The 16737-nt window shown below is 38.9% G+C and overlaps 1 protein-coding gene across 2 annotated transcripts in view; it reads right to left on the reverse strand.

The window, feature by feature from the left end:
* The window catches only part of ELP2 (elongator acetyltransferase complex subunit 2), a 48228-nt gene that overhangs the window by 12599 nt on the left and 18892 nt on the right, over window positions 1–16737 (reverse strand). For both annotated transcript variants that reach the window (XM_070778742.1, XM_019986652.2), the window contains exons 8-16: window positions 16272–16415; window positions 15065–15160; window positions 12661–12761; window positions 12342–12473; window positions 6174–6323; window positions 3159–3347; window positions 989–1058; window positions 381–470; window positions 181–238 (exon numbers count right to left, since the gene is read on the reverse strand). In XM_070778742.1, coding sequence (XP_070634843.1) covers window positions 181–238; window positions 381–470; window positions 989–1058; window positions 3159–3347; window positions 6174–6323; window positions 12342–12473; window positions 12661–12761; window positions 15065–15160; window positions 16272–16415 — 1030 coding nt within the window. The remainder of the gene's footprint in view (window positions 1–180; window positions 239–380; window positions 471–988; window positions 1059–3158; window positions 3348–6173; window positions 6324–12341; window positions 12474–12660; window positions 12762–15064; window positions 15161–16271; window positions 16416–16737) is intronic.

Below are 16737 nucleotides of genomic sequence, written 5' to 3' on the forward strand. Positions count from 1 at the left end.
TATAAAAATCTAAGTAAAGTTTGATTCTCACCCCTTATGAAGGCTACCAAGAGATCTTTAGATCTGGGGGTGGGGGAATGTGGCTAAGAGGAAAGCAAAGGAGAAAATCAAATTGTGGGGGGAAAAATATCACAAGTTAGGATAGAATCAGACCAAACAGCTAAGTATAGTTTAACTTACAGTTTTTGAACTTCAGGCCACAAAGTGTTTTGCAGCAGATGGTCCTCAGTGGGAGGTTCTATAATAAATTTACAGTGTTGCGGTTAATTTTTCTATTTTCAAGCAAGTGAATTCTGAAGCACATATTGAGGTCAGCAGTGACACATGCCACACTATGTGTACTAGTGTTTCTAGTAAACCATACTTTTGCCTTTTCTTACCAGTAAGTAAGGAGGGTTGGAAGGCCACCTGGTGATACTCGAAACCACTGAACAGCTCCTCTTCATCAGAATGCTGAGAAGCCATATCTCCTAGTTTAAAAGAAGCATCAACATCACGAACGTGGTCCCATGTCTCCTACACACATCCCAATGTTAAGGCCACCAGTGAGAAAGTGGTGGCACTTCAAGGGAAGGAACGCTGTGTTCACGTGATTGCAAAGCCAAGGGTATTTCCACTGCTCTGGTATTTTCCATATGCACTGTGGTCAATTTCATAACAATTCCTTCCTTTTCCTTTGACTGAATATCTCCCAAACTTTTTATAAACTATGGAACGCATTTTTCAGGCAACCCACATTAGTATCTGTGGTTGTAAGTGCTCCATGAAATACACTTTGAAAAGCGGCACCTATTTCAGGGTGTGCACGGGCACACAGAGCAGTTACCATGAAATATCTGACAGAGAGCAGAGATGCCTGGACTGTGATTTATAAAAAGAGAAATCACCTGTAATGAACACTAGTACATGTTATACAAGCGTGTGACTAGGTGGTAAGTACCATAGGTTCAGTAATTCTGGAGACGAATTCAGATGAACTCAGTCTTACCCTGAAAGACAGCTTTATTGGATAATCCCAAAGCAGGGACAGTAGCTCCTTCTGGAAGATCACCGTCTTGCTGGAATAAAAAGTGTGAGACATGTCTTAAATGCTAAAAGATACTGTTACTTCAGGCACTGCAGGGGGAAAAAAAAATGCTATGCTCATTAATGCTGAGAAGCAGTGTAAAGACCACTTACACTGAAGGTTATCTACCCAGACTTCCGTTTTCTGAACCAAGAGATGAAATGCTAAGCATTCATTCTCCAGCAGACAGGCTCCAGCTAACCCCAGCCCCAGCCCCCACCCAATCCATAAAGTTGGGTATCTCTCATCCACAAGATCACTGAACCCTCACAGTTCAGTGAGTTTCAGGGTTTGACAAGGAAAGCGCTGTGATGGCTTCTAGCGAAGAGTGGGCTGAAAATGGAAGGCCTGAACCTTTATTTACAAGAGAGTCTCATGGGTACATCCCTAGTGATGCTCATGCAAACATGTTTCCCAGGAAGCCACAGTCATAGTATTTTCATTAAACATACTTAAAATTTTGAGTATTTTAAAACTTTTCAACAGAGTACTCTTTAAAGTGGCAATAATCTGTTTATATGCTGCATATCAATTAAGTTATTACAAGTGAAACAAATACTAACCATCAAAATTGGCACATGTCCATAAGCTAACAGCATCTCTTAAAATCTAAACTTTGTATTGATGGAACTGAACACAAACATGAGCAATGGGAATTTAAACTCACCAACACTGGTTACCGGAGACACAGGATGCTTCATTTTAGAAACCAAGAAAATGAAACACCATGGAAAACAGCAAAAAAGAGGCGTTCCTACATATCCCAATATTTAACATGGGGAAAAAAACATCTAAAAAGCAGCAAGCGGCTTTCCAGTCTACAGCATCCCTGTATCTTGGGACACAGAACTGAATATATACCAGGGACTAACCTCTCATGAAATCCCACTGCCACATTTCAATCCCTAGAATTGTTAGATCCTCAAACCAGCCAGCCCTCCACACGATGCTCCGTCTAATGACCACAATCCAGGCCCCTCTTTCGATCCTGTTCTGTCCATTAGCATTAGAACTATGTAATAGGATCTTTCCTCTTTGCCTAACTAAGACAGCCCGTGGCCAGAGGTGTCCATGGGACACTCTAGGAAGTGCAGCTGGACATTTCTTTTAAAACGATTCTGTTTTTCTCCCAGACTGATGCTAATGTCCCTGCCTTCAAAGTCTCTGAGCTCAAAGGTATCCTGCTCCCACATCACTCTTCCCCACAAAGCGCATTTCATCACTTCCTCTGTTCAGGACCCGTCGTCAGTGCCAGAGTCTCAACTGTGTCTGCCTCCCAGGTCCTCTACCATTAGACCCTGCCCCAGTTCTCCATTTCCCTTGGTAACACTTTTCATTCAAGCAGCTCTGACCACTTCTCTGCTCCCTTTCTCGCCTTCCTTCTGCCTATTAAAAGTGTACTTACCCTTCTCAAGCTCAGAAGCAAATTTGTGACCCAATTCTAAGGACTGCAAAGGACTGTATAACATGCATTTCTGTGTAATGCAACTACCTGGCTACTTGCTTTCCCTTCCTTCAAAACTGGTTACTTGCTAATTTTTCTAACCTATGTATTTTTATAAGTGCTCAAATCTTTTGTAGAAAGAGGATAAAAATGAACATTAATAAAAACTCACCCCTTTCAAAATTCAAATGAAGCCCCATTTTCTCATTACTGCAGTGACACTTCTTCCTATGACTATTACTTTAGCCAACACAAGATTCAGCAATTAACTGGTTTTATCTAACAATTTTAAGTACATGAGCTCCACTGCCCCCTACCCCTAATCTACATCGAGATGATAATCTCCTTGAAAATATAACCTATTGTGTTTTATCACAGTTACCAAACACAGTGAATATACATAGTATTTGTATCTTAATTTAATATTTTAATTCTTTAACAGTGTCTTGGGCTTACCTGTTATAAAATTTATTATACTAATATTTAAATTACTGCCTGTACAGTATACACAAAAATTTATCAAGCCAATGATAAAATGATTTGACTTCCTTTCTACCCATACTCTCCATTTACAGTCTTAAGTAAAACTTCTTTAAAATGTTATATGAAGTGGCAAGATCTAGTTAAAACATTTAGGGGAATACTCACATCACAAAGCACGTGATTCATTGACTGACCCGTAATGGCACAAAAATTTTCCACAAAATTCCGAGGTGCAGAAAATACTCGAAGAACTTTTTCATCTGCTCCAGACACAAACTGAAACCTACTGATCATTGCCAAACATTTAAGATCATATCCATGTATCTGAGGCCTTGCAATTTCATGCCAAGTCACCTGGGTGCCAAAAAAGATTAAAAAAAAAATGATCGCACATTTCAAAAACTGAATTCTTTTCAACAAGCAAAGTATCAGACATAAAATCATTCATTATGCCACGGAAATATGACCATGGGGCAGATTCATCCATGTTGTTATGTACAGTTCAATACTTTTTTCTTGGTATAGCCATACAAAAGTAGTATTCCTTCTGTATGGCTATACCACAAATTACTGATCCACTCACCTACTCAGATATCTGGGTTGTTTCCAGCTGTCTTACTGAGAAAACAGTCATGAACTTTCATTACAAGTCTCTGTATGAATATATGCTCCCATTTCTCTTGAGTAAACACTTCCTATGGGTATGATAATTGAATGATGATTGTATAATTTTTAATAAACTGTCAAATTATTTCCCAAAGTGCCTATACATTTTACAATCCCACCAGCAGTGTAAGAAAGATCCAGCTGCCCACACCCTCATCAGCACTTGTGCAAGTCAGCCTTTCAACATTAATCATTCTAACAGCGATGTAATGGTATCTCATTATAGCTTTAACGTGCATTCCCTAATGACTAATGGTACTGAAATCTTTTCCTGTTCTTACTTTCCATTAATACATCATCTTCAGAGAAATATCTTTTGCCCCATTCCCCCCGCTCCTCTTTTTTACTGGATTGTCTGTTTTTGTTTTTACTGAGTTCTAAAAAATTCTTTGTAGACTCTAGATAAAAATCCTTTATCAGATATGTGTTTTGTAAATATTTTCTCCCAGCCTGTGACTCATCTTTTCATTTTCCTGATAGCGTCTTTCAAAGGGCAGAATTTCACACTTTGGATAAAGTCTGATTTACCGAAATTTTTTTTTTTAAAGGATCATGAGTAAACAACAACTGAGTCATACTGGTAGCAAATTACCAAGAGTCACTGAAAACCACTCCAAAATCATTTGCCTTTTTTGCTTGACTATAGTGTGCTCCCAATGTTCTCTCTTAATTTTAATCTACCAAAATGCTGCTAAAGCAGAAATGCCAATGGCCAATTTCATTAGCACAGTCAGTTTCATGAATTTTTATCAGAAACTGAGTATACTTTGTAGTATAGCTCAGTTCAATGATTTATCAGTGGTAAAGTTTTATTGTGGTTTTTGAAAGCTTAGGGCCAAGACTGAAAGGTTTCTTCAACAAACACTGGGCTCAACCACTATTAAGTGACACTATATGATATTAGAAATTAGCTTTTACTGCACATCTGACAGTGTTTCCTAATGAATTAAAACTGAAATTACAAGGTATAAGAGAACTTTTTTGTGGAACTAAAGTAAACACAATTTGGCAACTAACATTTGAATTGTTTGAATTATAAAGAATACATGCATGCTTAAATTTGTTTTTTTACTGAAATACAGTTGAAATATGTAATATTATGTTAGTTTCAACACAGTGTACAACATAGTGACTTGACATTTAAATACATTACAAAACGGTCACCATAATAAACCTAGTAACCACCCACCTGTCCTCATGTGAAGTTATTAAAGCATTACTGACCACATTCCTTATGCTCTATACCATACCCCCGTGACTTATTTACAACTGAAAGTTTGTGCCTTTTCATCCCTTCACCTACTTCGCGCAGCTCCACACCTCTGGAAAACACCCATTTGTTCTTTGTGTAAGTTTGTTTTCACTTTGTCTGTTCGTTTGTTTTTAGATTATACATATATATCACATTGTCTTTCTCCATCTAACTTGTATCACTTAGCACAGTATCCTCTAGATTCATCTATTTTATTATAAATGGCAAGACTTTATTTTCCTCTTTTAAATTTTTTCTTAATTTTTAATTTCACTGAAGTATAGTTGATTTAAAAGGCTGTATTAATTTCTGCTGTACAGCACAGCTGACTCAGTTATAATGGCTCATTTTTTAATGGCTAATATTCCACTGTATATATATACCATGTCTTCTTTATCTATCAGCAGATACTTAGCTTGGAGAAGGAAATGGCAACCCACTCCATTACTCTTGCCTGGAGAATCCCATGGAGGAAGGAGCCCGGTAGGCTACAGTCCATGGGGTCGCAAAGAGTCGGACATGATTAAGCGACTTCACTCACTCACTCACTAGATACTTAGCTGCTTTCATATCTTGGCTATTGTTAATAATGTAATTATTTACAATAATTACATTAAATAAATACATGTAAATATTGTAAATAATGCTTCAATAAACATGGGGGTGGATGTGTCTTTTCAAATTAGTGTTTTGTTTTCTTTAAATAAATACCCAGAAATGAAATTCCTAGATCATGGGGTAGTTCTATTTTTAATTTTTTGAGGAGCATCCACTCCATTTTCCATAGCACTGCTATAATTTACGATCCTACCAACAGGGCAGGAGGGCTCCTTTTCTCCACATCCTTGCCACCATTCGCTGTTTGTTACCTATTTGATCACAGCCACTCTGAGAGATGAAAGGGAGTATCTCATTGTGGTTCTGATTTGCAGTTCCCTGATGGTTAGTGTTGAGCATCTGTTCACGCATCTCCTGGCCATCTTATGTCTTCTTTGGAATGCTTCAGTTTTCAAGAAACCTATTTTCCAGGGCAGCTGTAACATTTTGCATTCCCACTGGCAATGTATGAAAGTTCCGGTCTCTCTGCAACCTACTACCACTTGCCACTGTCTGTATTTTATACCTCAGATATCCCGAGGGTGTGCAGTGGCATCTCATCATTTTAATTTGCATTTCCCTAATGACTTATGTTGCTGCCCCTCTCTTCATGAACTCAGGGATGTTCTTTTCAAGTGGATCCATCAAGAAGGAAGATGTTTTACCTGTGACTGGTCTTTTCTCTTCCAAGGAGCAAAAAGTCGAGTTGTCTGGTCAGTACCAACAGTGATGATAAATTCTCCTTCTGGATCCCACGTTAGGTCTTGGACACCATCAAAGTGTCCTGAAATAACAATCTCTGGAGTCCATTCTTTCTGCAATGAAAGTGCTCATGATACATCAAAATAATCAATGTATTTTCATTCAAAATTAAGTCCGATAATGCCTTCAGCCCTCAGGTCTGATATGGGAAAGACCATGGCTCCCAAACAAGGTGAAAAGTTAAGTAAAAAAGATGGAAATTCACAGTAACAGGCTCTGTTTTTCAGTCAAGTAGAATAGAACTTAAACATTCAAATATGTGCTGTGTCCTTCAAAGCAGTTTCCTTGGGGAAGTCCCCTCCATTTGTCATTTGTGAATGCCTCCTGGAACCCAGACATTACCCAATCTTTCTGTGCCTCAATTAACTCTACTCTAAAAGAGCTACCTAGCTCCTACAATCATTATGATAGTCAGATGAATTTATATTTATACAACACTGGCACATACTAGGTATCAGTAATACACAAGTATTTAATTGTCAAACTAAATAATAAGGAGTACTGGGTAACACGAGTCTGTAGATTCTGAGCGTATGCCTGCCCAACTCTTTGTTAAGTAGAAAGCTGCACGTGTAGAGGACAGAGGTTAAATCAAACCTAGTTAGTCGACCTCCTGAGGGAGCCGGCACCAGTAACCAGTAAACAAATAATGAAATGCTGCTGCTGCTAAGTGGCTTCAGTCATGTCCAACTCTGTGCGACCCCATAGATGGCAGCCCACCAGGCTCCGCCATCCCTGAGATTCTCCAGGCAAGAACACTGGAGTGGGTTGCCATTTCCTTCTCCAATGCATCAAAGTGAAAAGTGAAACTGAAGACGCTCAGTCGTGTCCAACTCTTTGCGACCCCATGACTGCAGCCTACCAGGCTCCTCCATCCATGGGATTTTCCAGGCAAGAGTACTGGAGTGGGTTGCCATTGCCTTCTCCAATAATGAAATGAAATATAGAAAATGTCCACAAAGCATCTTTTGGAACAACTCAAGTGGTGTAAAACTTGAACTTTAGAGAAAAATTAAATTTATGTAAATAGCTAAAAGGTCATTCAAAGCCAACGCTGATGAATGTGGTTAAGCCATATTATTTTCTGGCCAAAAACATAAACAGGCTGGAACAAAGAAATCCTGTTAATTTCTTCTGTAATATAAGAATTGACTCTAAAGTTAGCACTAATGGGAATTCCCAAAAGATTTAGAAAAAAGTACAGCACTGTTGACTATCAACACAGCTCTGAAGCTCAGCGTTTGTTTTTAGAAATTGCCCTTGACTATAACAAATGTGTGTGGGATGTGGAGAGTGGAAGCAGCTATGCATGCTTGAGTGGCAGGGGTAAATGGGAACTCTATTTTCTGCTCAATTTTTCTGTAAATCTAAAATTTTTCCAATAAATAAAGTCTATTAAAAAATTACTCTAAATATTTGGTAAACTGCTATTATAAATTTGAAATCAAGTTATAAGCAAAAGTACAGTGAAATTCTGTCCTCTGGTTTGAGTAGTAGGTTTGTCCTCCTTCTCATCTAATGCTTTTTCTCATGAAGGCCCTCAAAGACCAGATAAAATATGGCTCAAAGGAGCTCTTAAGAACAAAATTAAATTTATCCTAAAAAAATCTGGAAGTGTCATAGATAATGATTCCCTAGTTCATATAATAGTAAAAACAATCTTAAAGGTCAACTCCAAATGGCAGATACAAAGGGGAAAAGTGAATCACTGCATGTACTGAGAATTCAAATCCTTCTATATGACACAACTATTACAAAGCTCTCAAACTAAAGGTCAAGCAAATTCATGAATCTGTACCTAAATAAGTACCAGGCACTAACCAATTGCACCACTCGGGATACATGAATTTTTCCTTTGTAAGGGAAGCCATTAGATGCATGTTCAAACTCTGATGACTCAATTCTGCTCTATGTTCTGACTTCTTTCATCAATTTATTTAAAATATATAGTATCAAGTATGTGTCAGGCCCTGCTTTTCACACTGTACAAGTATTAACTCATTTTAGCATCATAAAATCCTTCTCAGTAAAGTTCAGTTAGTTGCTCAGTCGTGTCTGACTCTGCGACCCCATGGACTGCAGCACGCCAGGCCTCCCTGTTCATCATAACTCCCGAAGCTTACTCAAACTCATGTTCATTGAGTCGATGATGCCATCCAACCATTTCATCCTCTGTCGTCCCCTTCTCCTCCTGCCCTCAATCTTTCCCAGCATCAGGGTCTTTTCAAATGTTCTTCGCATCAGTACGGCCAAAATACTAGAGTTTCAGCTTCAGCATCAGTTTTTCCAATGAATATGCAGGACTGATTTCCTTTAAGATGGACTGGTTGGATCTCCTTGGAGTCCAAAGGGTTCTCAAGAGTCTTCCCCAACACCACAGTTCAAAAGCATCAATTCTTCCACACTCAGCTTTCTTTATAGTCCAACTGTCACATCCATACATGACTACTGGAAAAACCACAGCTTTGACTAGACGGGACGTTTTTTGGCAAAGTAATATCTCTGCTTTTTAATAAGCTGTCTAGGTTGGTCATAACTTTTCTTCCAAGGAGCAAGCGTCTTTTAATTTCATGGCTGCAGTCACCATCTGCAGTGATTTTGGAGCCCCCAAAATTAAAGTCTCTCACTGTTTACACTGTTTCCCCATCTATTTGCCATGAAGAGATGGGACCTGATGCCATGATCTTAGTTTTCTGAGTGTTGAGTTTCAAGCCAACTTTTTCACTCTTCTCTTTCACTTTCATCAAGAGGCTCTTTAGTTCTTCTTCACTTTCTGCCATAAGGGTAGTATCATCTGCATATCTGAGAATTATTGATATTTCTCCCAGTAATTACGGATTTTCTCATGATGTACTCTGCATAGAAGTTAAATAAGCAGGGTGACAATATACAGCCTTGATGTACTCCTTTCCCGATTTGGAACCAATGTTCCATGTCCAGTAATACGTGTATACAGATTTCTCAAGAGGCAGGTCAGGCGGTCTGGTATTCCCATCTCTTTCAGAATTTTCCAGTTTGTTGTGGTCCACACAATCAAATGCTTTGGCACAGTCAATAAAGCAGAAATAGATGTTTTTCTGGAACTCTCTTGCTTTTTCCATGATCCAGCGGATGTTGGCAATTTGATCTCTGGTTCCCCTGCCTTTTCTAAAACCAGCTTGAACATCAGGAAGTTCACGGTTCACATATTGCTGAAGCCTGGCTTGGAGAATTTTGAGCATTACTTTACTAGCGTGTGAGATGAGTGCAATTATGTGGTAGTTTGAGCATTCTTTGGCATTCCCTTTTTTGGGTTTGGAATGAAAACTGACCTTTTCCAGTCCTGTGGCCACTGCTGAGTTTTCCAAATTTGCTGGCATAATGAGTACAGCACTTTCACAGCATCATCTTTCAGGATTTGGAATAGCTCAACTGGAATTCCATCACCTCCACTAGCTTAGTTCGTATTGATGTTTCCTAAGGCCTACTTGACTTCACATTCCAGGATGTCTGGATCTAGGTGACTGATCACACCATCCTGATTATCTGGGTCTTGAAGATCTTTTTTGTATAGTTTTTCTGTGTATTCTTGCCAGCTCTTCTTAATATCTTCAGCTTCTGTTAGGTCCATACCATTTCTGTCCTTTATTGTGCCTATCTTTGCATGAAATGTTCCCTTGGTATCTCATTTTCTTGAAGAGATCTCTAGTCTTTCCCATTCTATTGTTTTCCTCTATTTCTTTGCACTGATCACTGAGGAAGGCTTTCTTATCTTTTTGCTATTCTTTGGGACTCTGATTCAAATGGGTATATCTTTCCTTTTCTCCTTTACCTTTCGCTTCTCTTCTTTTCACAGCTATTTGTAAGGCCTCCTCAGACAACCATTCTACATTTTTGCATTTCTTTTTCTTGGGGATGGTCTTGATCACTGCCTTCTGTAAAATGTCACGAACCTCCATCCATAGTTCTTCAGGCACTCTATCAGATCTAATCCCTTGAATCTGTTTGTCACTTCCACTGTATAATCATAAGGGGTTGATTTAGGTCATACCTGAATGGTCTAGTGGTTTTCCCTATTTTCTTCAATATAAGTCTGAATTTGGCAATAAGGAGTTCATGATCTGAGCCACAGTCAGCTCCCAGTCTTGTTTCTGCTGACTGTATACAGCTTCTCCATCTTTGGCTGCAAAGAATATAATAAATCTGATTTCGGTATTGACCATCTGGTGATGTCCATGTGTAGAGTCTTCTCTTGTGTTGTTGGAAGAGGGTGTTTGTTATGAGCAATGTGTTCTCTTGGCAAAACTCCAAAATCCCTCTCAGTTCAGTTCAGTCACTCAGTCGTGTCTGACTCTTTGCGACCCCATGAAATGCAGCACGCCAGGCCTCCTTGTCGGAGAAGGCAATGGCACCCCACTCCAGTACTCTTGCCTGGAAAATCCCATGGATGGAGGAGCCCGGTAGGCTGCAGTCCATGGGGTCACTAAGAGTCGGATACAACTGAGCGACTTAACTTTCACTTTTTACTTTCATGCACTGGAGAAGGAAATGGCAACCCACTCCAGTGTTCTTGCCTGGAGAATCCCAGGGATGGGGGAGCCTGGTGGGCTGCCATCTATGGGGTCGCACAGAGTCAGACATGACTGAAGCGACTTAGTAGTAGTAGTAGTAGGCCTCCCTGTCCATCACCAACTCCTCGAGTTCACCCAAACCCATGTCCATCAAGTCAGTGATGCCATCCAGCCATTTCATCCTCTGTCATCCCCCTTCTCCTCCTGCCCCCAATCTCTCCCAGCATCAGAGTCTTTTCCAATGAGTCAACTCTTCACATGAGGTGGCCAAAGTATTGGAATTTCAGCCTCAGCATCAGTCCTTCCAATGAACACCCAGGACTGATCTCCTTCAGAATGGACTGGTTGGATCTCCTTGCAGTCCAAGGGACTCTCAAGAGTCTTCTCCAACACCACAGTTCAAAAGCATCAATTCTTCAGTGCTCCGCTTTCTTCACAGTCCAACTCTCACATCCATACATGACCACTGGAAAAACCATAGCCTTGACTAGACGGACCTTTGTTGTCAAAGTAATGTCTCTGCTTTTTAATACGCTGTCTAGGTTGGTCATAACTTTCCTTCCACGGAGTAAGCATCTTTTAATTTCATGGCTGCAGTCACCATTTGCGGTGATTTTGGAGCCCAAAAAAATAAAGTCTGACACTGTTTCCACCGTTTCCCCATCTATTTCCCATGAAGTGATGGGACGATGCCATATCCCTCTCAGTAGGTGTTATTACTGTCCATATTTTACAGATGAGGAATCTGAGACAAAGGTTCGGTAATGTCCTCAAAAACATAGCTAGTAAGTTCTGGGGCCAAGATTCACATGCTCCTAACACTGTTTCTGTCATCCCATTTCCCTAAACCCAGAGAAGCAGGTCGCAAGCAAATTAGGAAGCAAGAGATTGGAATAATACTGTAAAGCCGCTATCATACTTACCTAGAGGAAGATTATCCCTCTCCAAGAGAGTAAAAAGTGCAAGAAAGATCTAGAAAAGCCCAATATTTGCAGGATCATTTAGAATTACACATATCAAGAGCCCCTGAGAGCATTAATATATTCCATCATAAAATAACAGGTCCTTCTAAATGCCCTTATGTCAGCCAGTCATTCAACAACTCAACAAATTATCAGTGGAGCACCTAGCTATCCAACAGGAAAACACCAAATTATTTTATCTTGCATAAGACAAAGAAATTAAACATTTTAGGAAAAACTCTCAGCACAAAATGTATATAGCTTAAGGGAGAGCTTAAATTTTATGCAGTTTAAACTTCACTTAAGTAAAAATTTTAACTACATGCAAATTTTAATATTGCAACAATGCTAGACAATTGAATTTTATTCTTAGGAAACCATAAGTTTCTTTCTTAGTATAACAACAGAATAACATCTACAGAAAAAGTGACATCATCTGAACTTAAATGCCTCTACTAAGTTTCTGAAGAGTGTTAGAGGTAAAACAACACTGTTTCCCTAGGCTTCACTTACGATTTACTCTATTTGATCGGAAATGATTTAAAAATATTTTCCTTACTGGGTTGGTAGCATTCTGTTTCCAAAGGTGCAATGCTCCGTGGAAAGCATGAGCGATGATCATGGAGCCATCTTCATTGAACTGGCAATCATAAAATCCCAGGGTATTGCCACCTACTTCTCCTACTCGAACCTACTCAACAATACACAGAAAACAATTCATCACCAATTTCTCACAACAGAAAACAATGATTCCAGAGATTATGTTCTCACTTACTTAACATACACAAAGAGTGAACATCTGTAGCTCTAGGAACACAGACTTGGGATTTACTGCTTAACAAACTCATTTTTCTTGTCCTTAAATATTCACATTTTACCTGTTCTAGCCAAACTCCTGACTCTTCATCTGGAGCCCAAAGAATCATGGTTTTATCCATTGAGGCAGACAACAATCTCATTGGCTGTTGTAGGATACCATCTAAAGAAAAAAACCAAACTACAGTAAGTCCTCTAAATAAAAAATTCAAATTGCACACTTTCATAGAGGCAAAGTGCATTCGCCATGTCCAGTCACATAAGTTAGTTCACGTGTCTAGCATACATTTGTCAGCTGTATGCATCCTCTACAAGTGGCCATGCTTTTGTGTGCTTTACAGCACCGTATAGAGTCCAGTGGCACAGTATTTTTAAGCCAGATCTGCAAGAGGGCGACTTCACTGAACTCCTTGCTGTGCGATACAAGGCACTTTCTAATGAAGACCTCCAATGAAGAATTGGGAGGACGAAGAGAGAAGAGAGGAAAAAGAAACCGAAGAATGAAGAGATTCATGACACAGGAAACGGCAAGAGGATTTTATTTGAGGAGGGACTGTTGGTTTTTCAGGCACAGGACTGAATGTAGACCAGTACACGAAGGCTGCAGCAGCCATTCAGAATGCAATCCAGTGCTACCTTGTCATCTATGACAAGAAAAAAAGAGCTGCTACCCAGACATCACTGGATCATTTTTTCAAGAGGCTTAGATAGAACTGAATCCAGTAAAGAACCAATCCTTTGCCATCAACATCAGGTGTTGAGTGAAACTGCAGCCTGGCCTTCATCTTTCGACAGCCCTTCAGCTCTACCATCTCCCACCTCCCCGCCCTCCTCCCGTCAGTAACTCTTCTTGCCTGTTCACTCGATGCTAGCCCTGTATGCCAGCTGTTGTACTGCACTACGGCACTTTTCAAGGTACAATGCACTAAGATGTTTTATTATTTGTTTGAAAGTATTATACATTTATTATAGTACTGTACTATATAGCTGATTGTATTAAGCTGAAAAGGCAGGTTGTACAAGCGCAAATGCATATTGATATAGTTTTAACAGCTACAAAACACTTTTGTTTATGATTACATAAATGTGTGGTATAAAAGGATAAAAACTGCATGGGAATAACTGAATTCAGCCTTAAGGGAAGGATGGAGGGGGGACGGTTCAGGAAAAACTACACAGGAATCCCCATCTCTATATCTAATTTATCTCTTATTTTAATTTATTGATTTATTTTTGGTCGTGCTGGGTCTCCGTTGCTGCGCGGGTTCTCTCTAGTTGTGGCGAGTAGGGGAGCGAGGGCTTCTCACGGCGGTGGCTTCTCTTGCTGTGGAGCACAGGCTCCAGGCACACGGTCTTTGGTAGCTGCAGTGTGTGGGCTCACTTGTGGCTCGCGGGCTCAGTAGTTGGGCACACGGATTCAGTTGCTCTGCAGCATGTGGAACCTTCCAGGCCAGAGATCGAACCCAGGGCCCCTGCAGTAGCAGGAGATTCTGATCCACTGAACCACCAGGGAAGTCCTATAATATCTAATTTAACTTTTTTAAAACTGCAGCAAATATGACATCATAATAAAAGCTGGATGGTGTTACCTGAGCATTAATTACTGCTGCTCTCTATTCTTGTCTTGGGGAAGGGGCTGGGAAGAGAAAACAGGGCTGCTGCCACGCTCAGCTCTACACCTCAGTGCCAACTCGAACGTGCACACAATCATCACTCCATAAACAGAGGTTAAGGGTAAAAGAAAGAAGGAAAATCTTTACTTAGTCATAAATGATGTAGCTTGGTATTACCAACTTTGTATTTCCAAGGGTAAAGGATCAAGTGAAGTTGGCTTGAAAGTCAATTTCTCTTAAATCCCATAAGGACCAGGTAAAATCTTTAAAGATAAAAAGTTAAAAGCCATATGGCAGTTTTGGCATCAAAGCAGGAATCATACTTTTTTCCCTCTTAGAAATACAACTTTCAATGGAATTGAAGAGCTAGCTGAACGGATTACAGTATTATACTTTGCCAACATGAAAATGTCTTATACTTGAGATTTCTTTTTTTTTAATTTTTTGTTTGTTTTGGCTGGGTTGGGTCTTCATTGTGGCGCACTGGCTCTTCGCTGCTGTGCTAGGGCTTTCTTGAGTTGCAGCAAGCAGGGCTTCTCTTGGGTTGTAGTGGACAGGCTCCTCATTGCAGTGGCTTCTCTTGCTGCGGAGCACGGGCTCTAGGGTACGTGTGCTCAGCAGTTGTGGTTCACAGGCTTAGCTGCCCTGTGACATGTGGGAACTTAGTTCCAGACCAGGGATCCAACCTGTGTCCCCTGCACTGGCAGGCAGATTCTTAACCACGGGACCACAAGAGAAGTCCCTGAGATTTCTAATTACACTCAAAAATATCCTCTACTTCATTTGGTCGGCTTAAAATTCTATCAGTCAGACGTAATTGAAATGAGGGCTTTGTGTTTGCTTTTCTTCCTACCTTTGTAAAATGAAGGCTGCCAATGAACTGCGTTTACCCAGTTTTCATGACCAGCCAGGACAGTCTCCAGAGTAACCGCAAATGTTATTTTAATACCTACAACAACAACAAAAAAAGATTCTTCCCACAAAGTTCTTTGTAAAAGGAACATTTTCATAACCAACTCAGTTGTACAATTACATTAAAAAAAATCAGAACAGAACATGATTTAGATTCAACAAAAAGCATTAATTCTAAATTTCATCAACTTTACCCCTTGTTCACAGGAGAAAAAAGATACATAAATTCTAAAGATGTACAGATTTTTCTTTATGTTTTGCCTACTTAGCTATAAATAAAAATTAAGGAATATGTTCTATTTTAAATTTTCAGGGACAGTGACTCTTATGCTATAATTAAAAAACAAAAAAGACATGCCAGCCTTCTTTGCTATCCTCACTCATTATGTGAAATAGTCTAAACTACCATTAAAAAGAGACAACACCCCTAAGATAAATGTAAAAATAAAGGAAGTCAAATCAGTACTGTGAACTTCCAAACAAAATAATTAATGAAAATAACACAAAAGTTTTCATATTTGGAAACAATATGCTGCTTATAGTATTTCTTGGTTCTCTCCAAAAATCTGTCACCAAATCTCAACTCTAATGGCGTTATAACCAAGAATAGTAATAACAAAGAAGTGTATTTCTGGATGAACAATGTTAAATAAGGATTAACATGATTTTCATACCCATAGAAAATTATCTCCTTTAAATACAACATTCCAACAGAACCTACCATGGAGGGGTACTGTTCTGATGCCAGACAGTAAGAAAATCAGAACTACATATGCCATTCAAATATAGGAATTTAGTTGTGTCTTATGAATATCCTCTAACAAATGTACAAATAATTCACATTATTTCTTTACATCTTCCTATGCTAAAACTGAAATTTAAATTTTACAAACTAATTTATTGAGAAAATACTAAACATTTTCAGCAACTAAAAAAACCTAATATGGTTTAGAAAAGTAAGTTTCATATATTAAAAATGACTTACTCTCACATAAAAATAAAAAAGGAAAAACACATAGTGTAAGTTTCAGCTAGGGATCTGATATTTCTGAAAACCTAACCTTCACATATGTGTGTAGTGATACAGATAAATAAATCAGCTAGGAAATCTAAGAACTACTGCATCAAATATTTTCATTATTACTCACTTTCATTTTCTACATTAAAAGTATTTTCTTTCAGTTTTATGTTATCATCATCTTCCTGAGTCTCTAAAGATGTTGATTTTACATACAGTCTCCATATCCGTATCAGGCAATCTTGTGAACAGCTTGCTAAGAAAAGATCTCTTCCTAGTTAAAAAAACAGATACTATTATTTTTAGAATATTCTATTCTTAAATTTAAGTATAAGAGTTTTTCTTCTACAATATATAAATTTCTAGATTTCATGAAAAAATTAGACTTTGCTTCCCTATCTTTCATTCATTTGACCTGTATTCATTTTCAGTGACATTGACAAATACACATAAAATGCTAATAAACAGTTACAATATTTGGTATTACTATACAATCTACTAATTTCTACGAAGAACTTCTCAAGAATGTCTGCACATGTAATAGCTAGTGTCCTCTTGTAAAGATCAACTTATGTCATCCTCTACCATCCCAACTA

The sequence above is a fragment of the Bos indicus genome, chromosome 24 (assembly GCF_029378745.1).
Source record: "Bos indicus isolate NIAB-ARS_2022 breed Sahiwal x Tharparkar chromosome 24, NIAB-ARS_B.indTharparkar_mat_pri_1.0, whole genome shotgun sequence".
NCBI lineage: Eukaryota > Metazoa > Chordata > Mammalia > Artiodactyla > Bovidae > Bos > Bos indicus.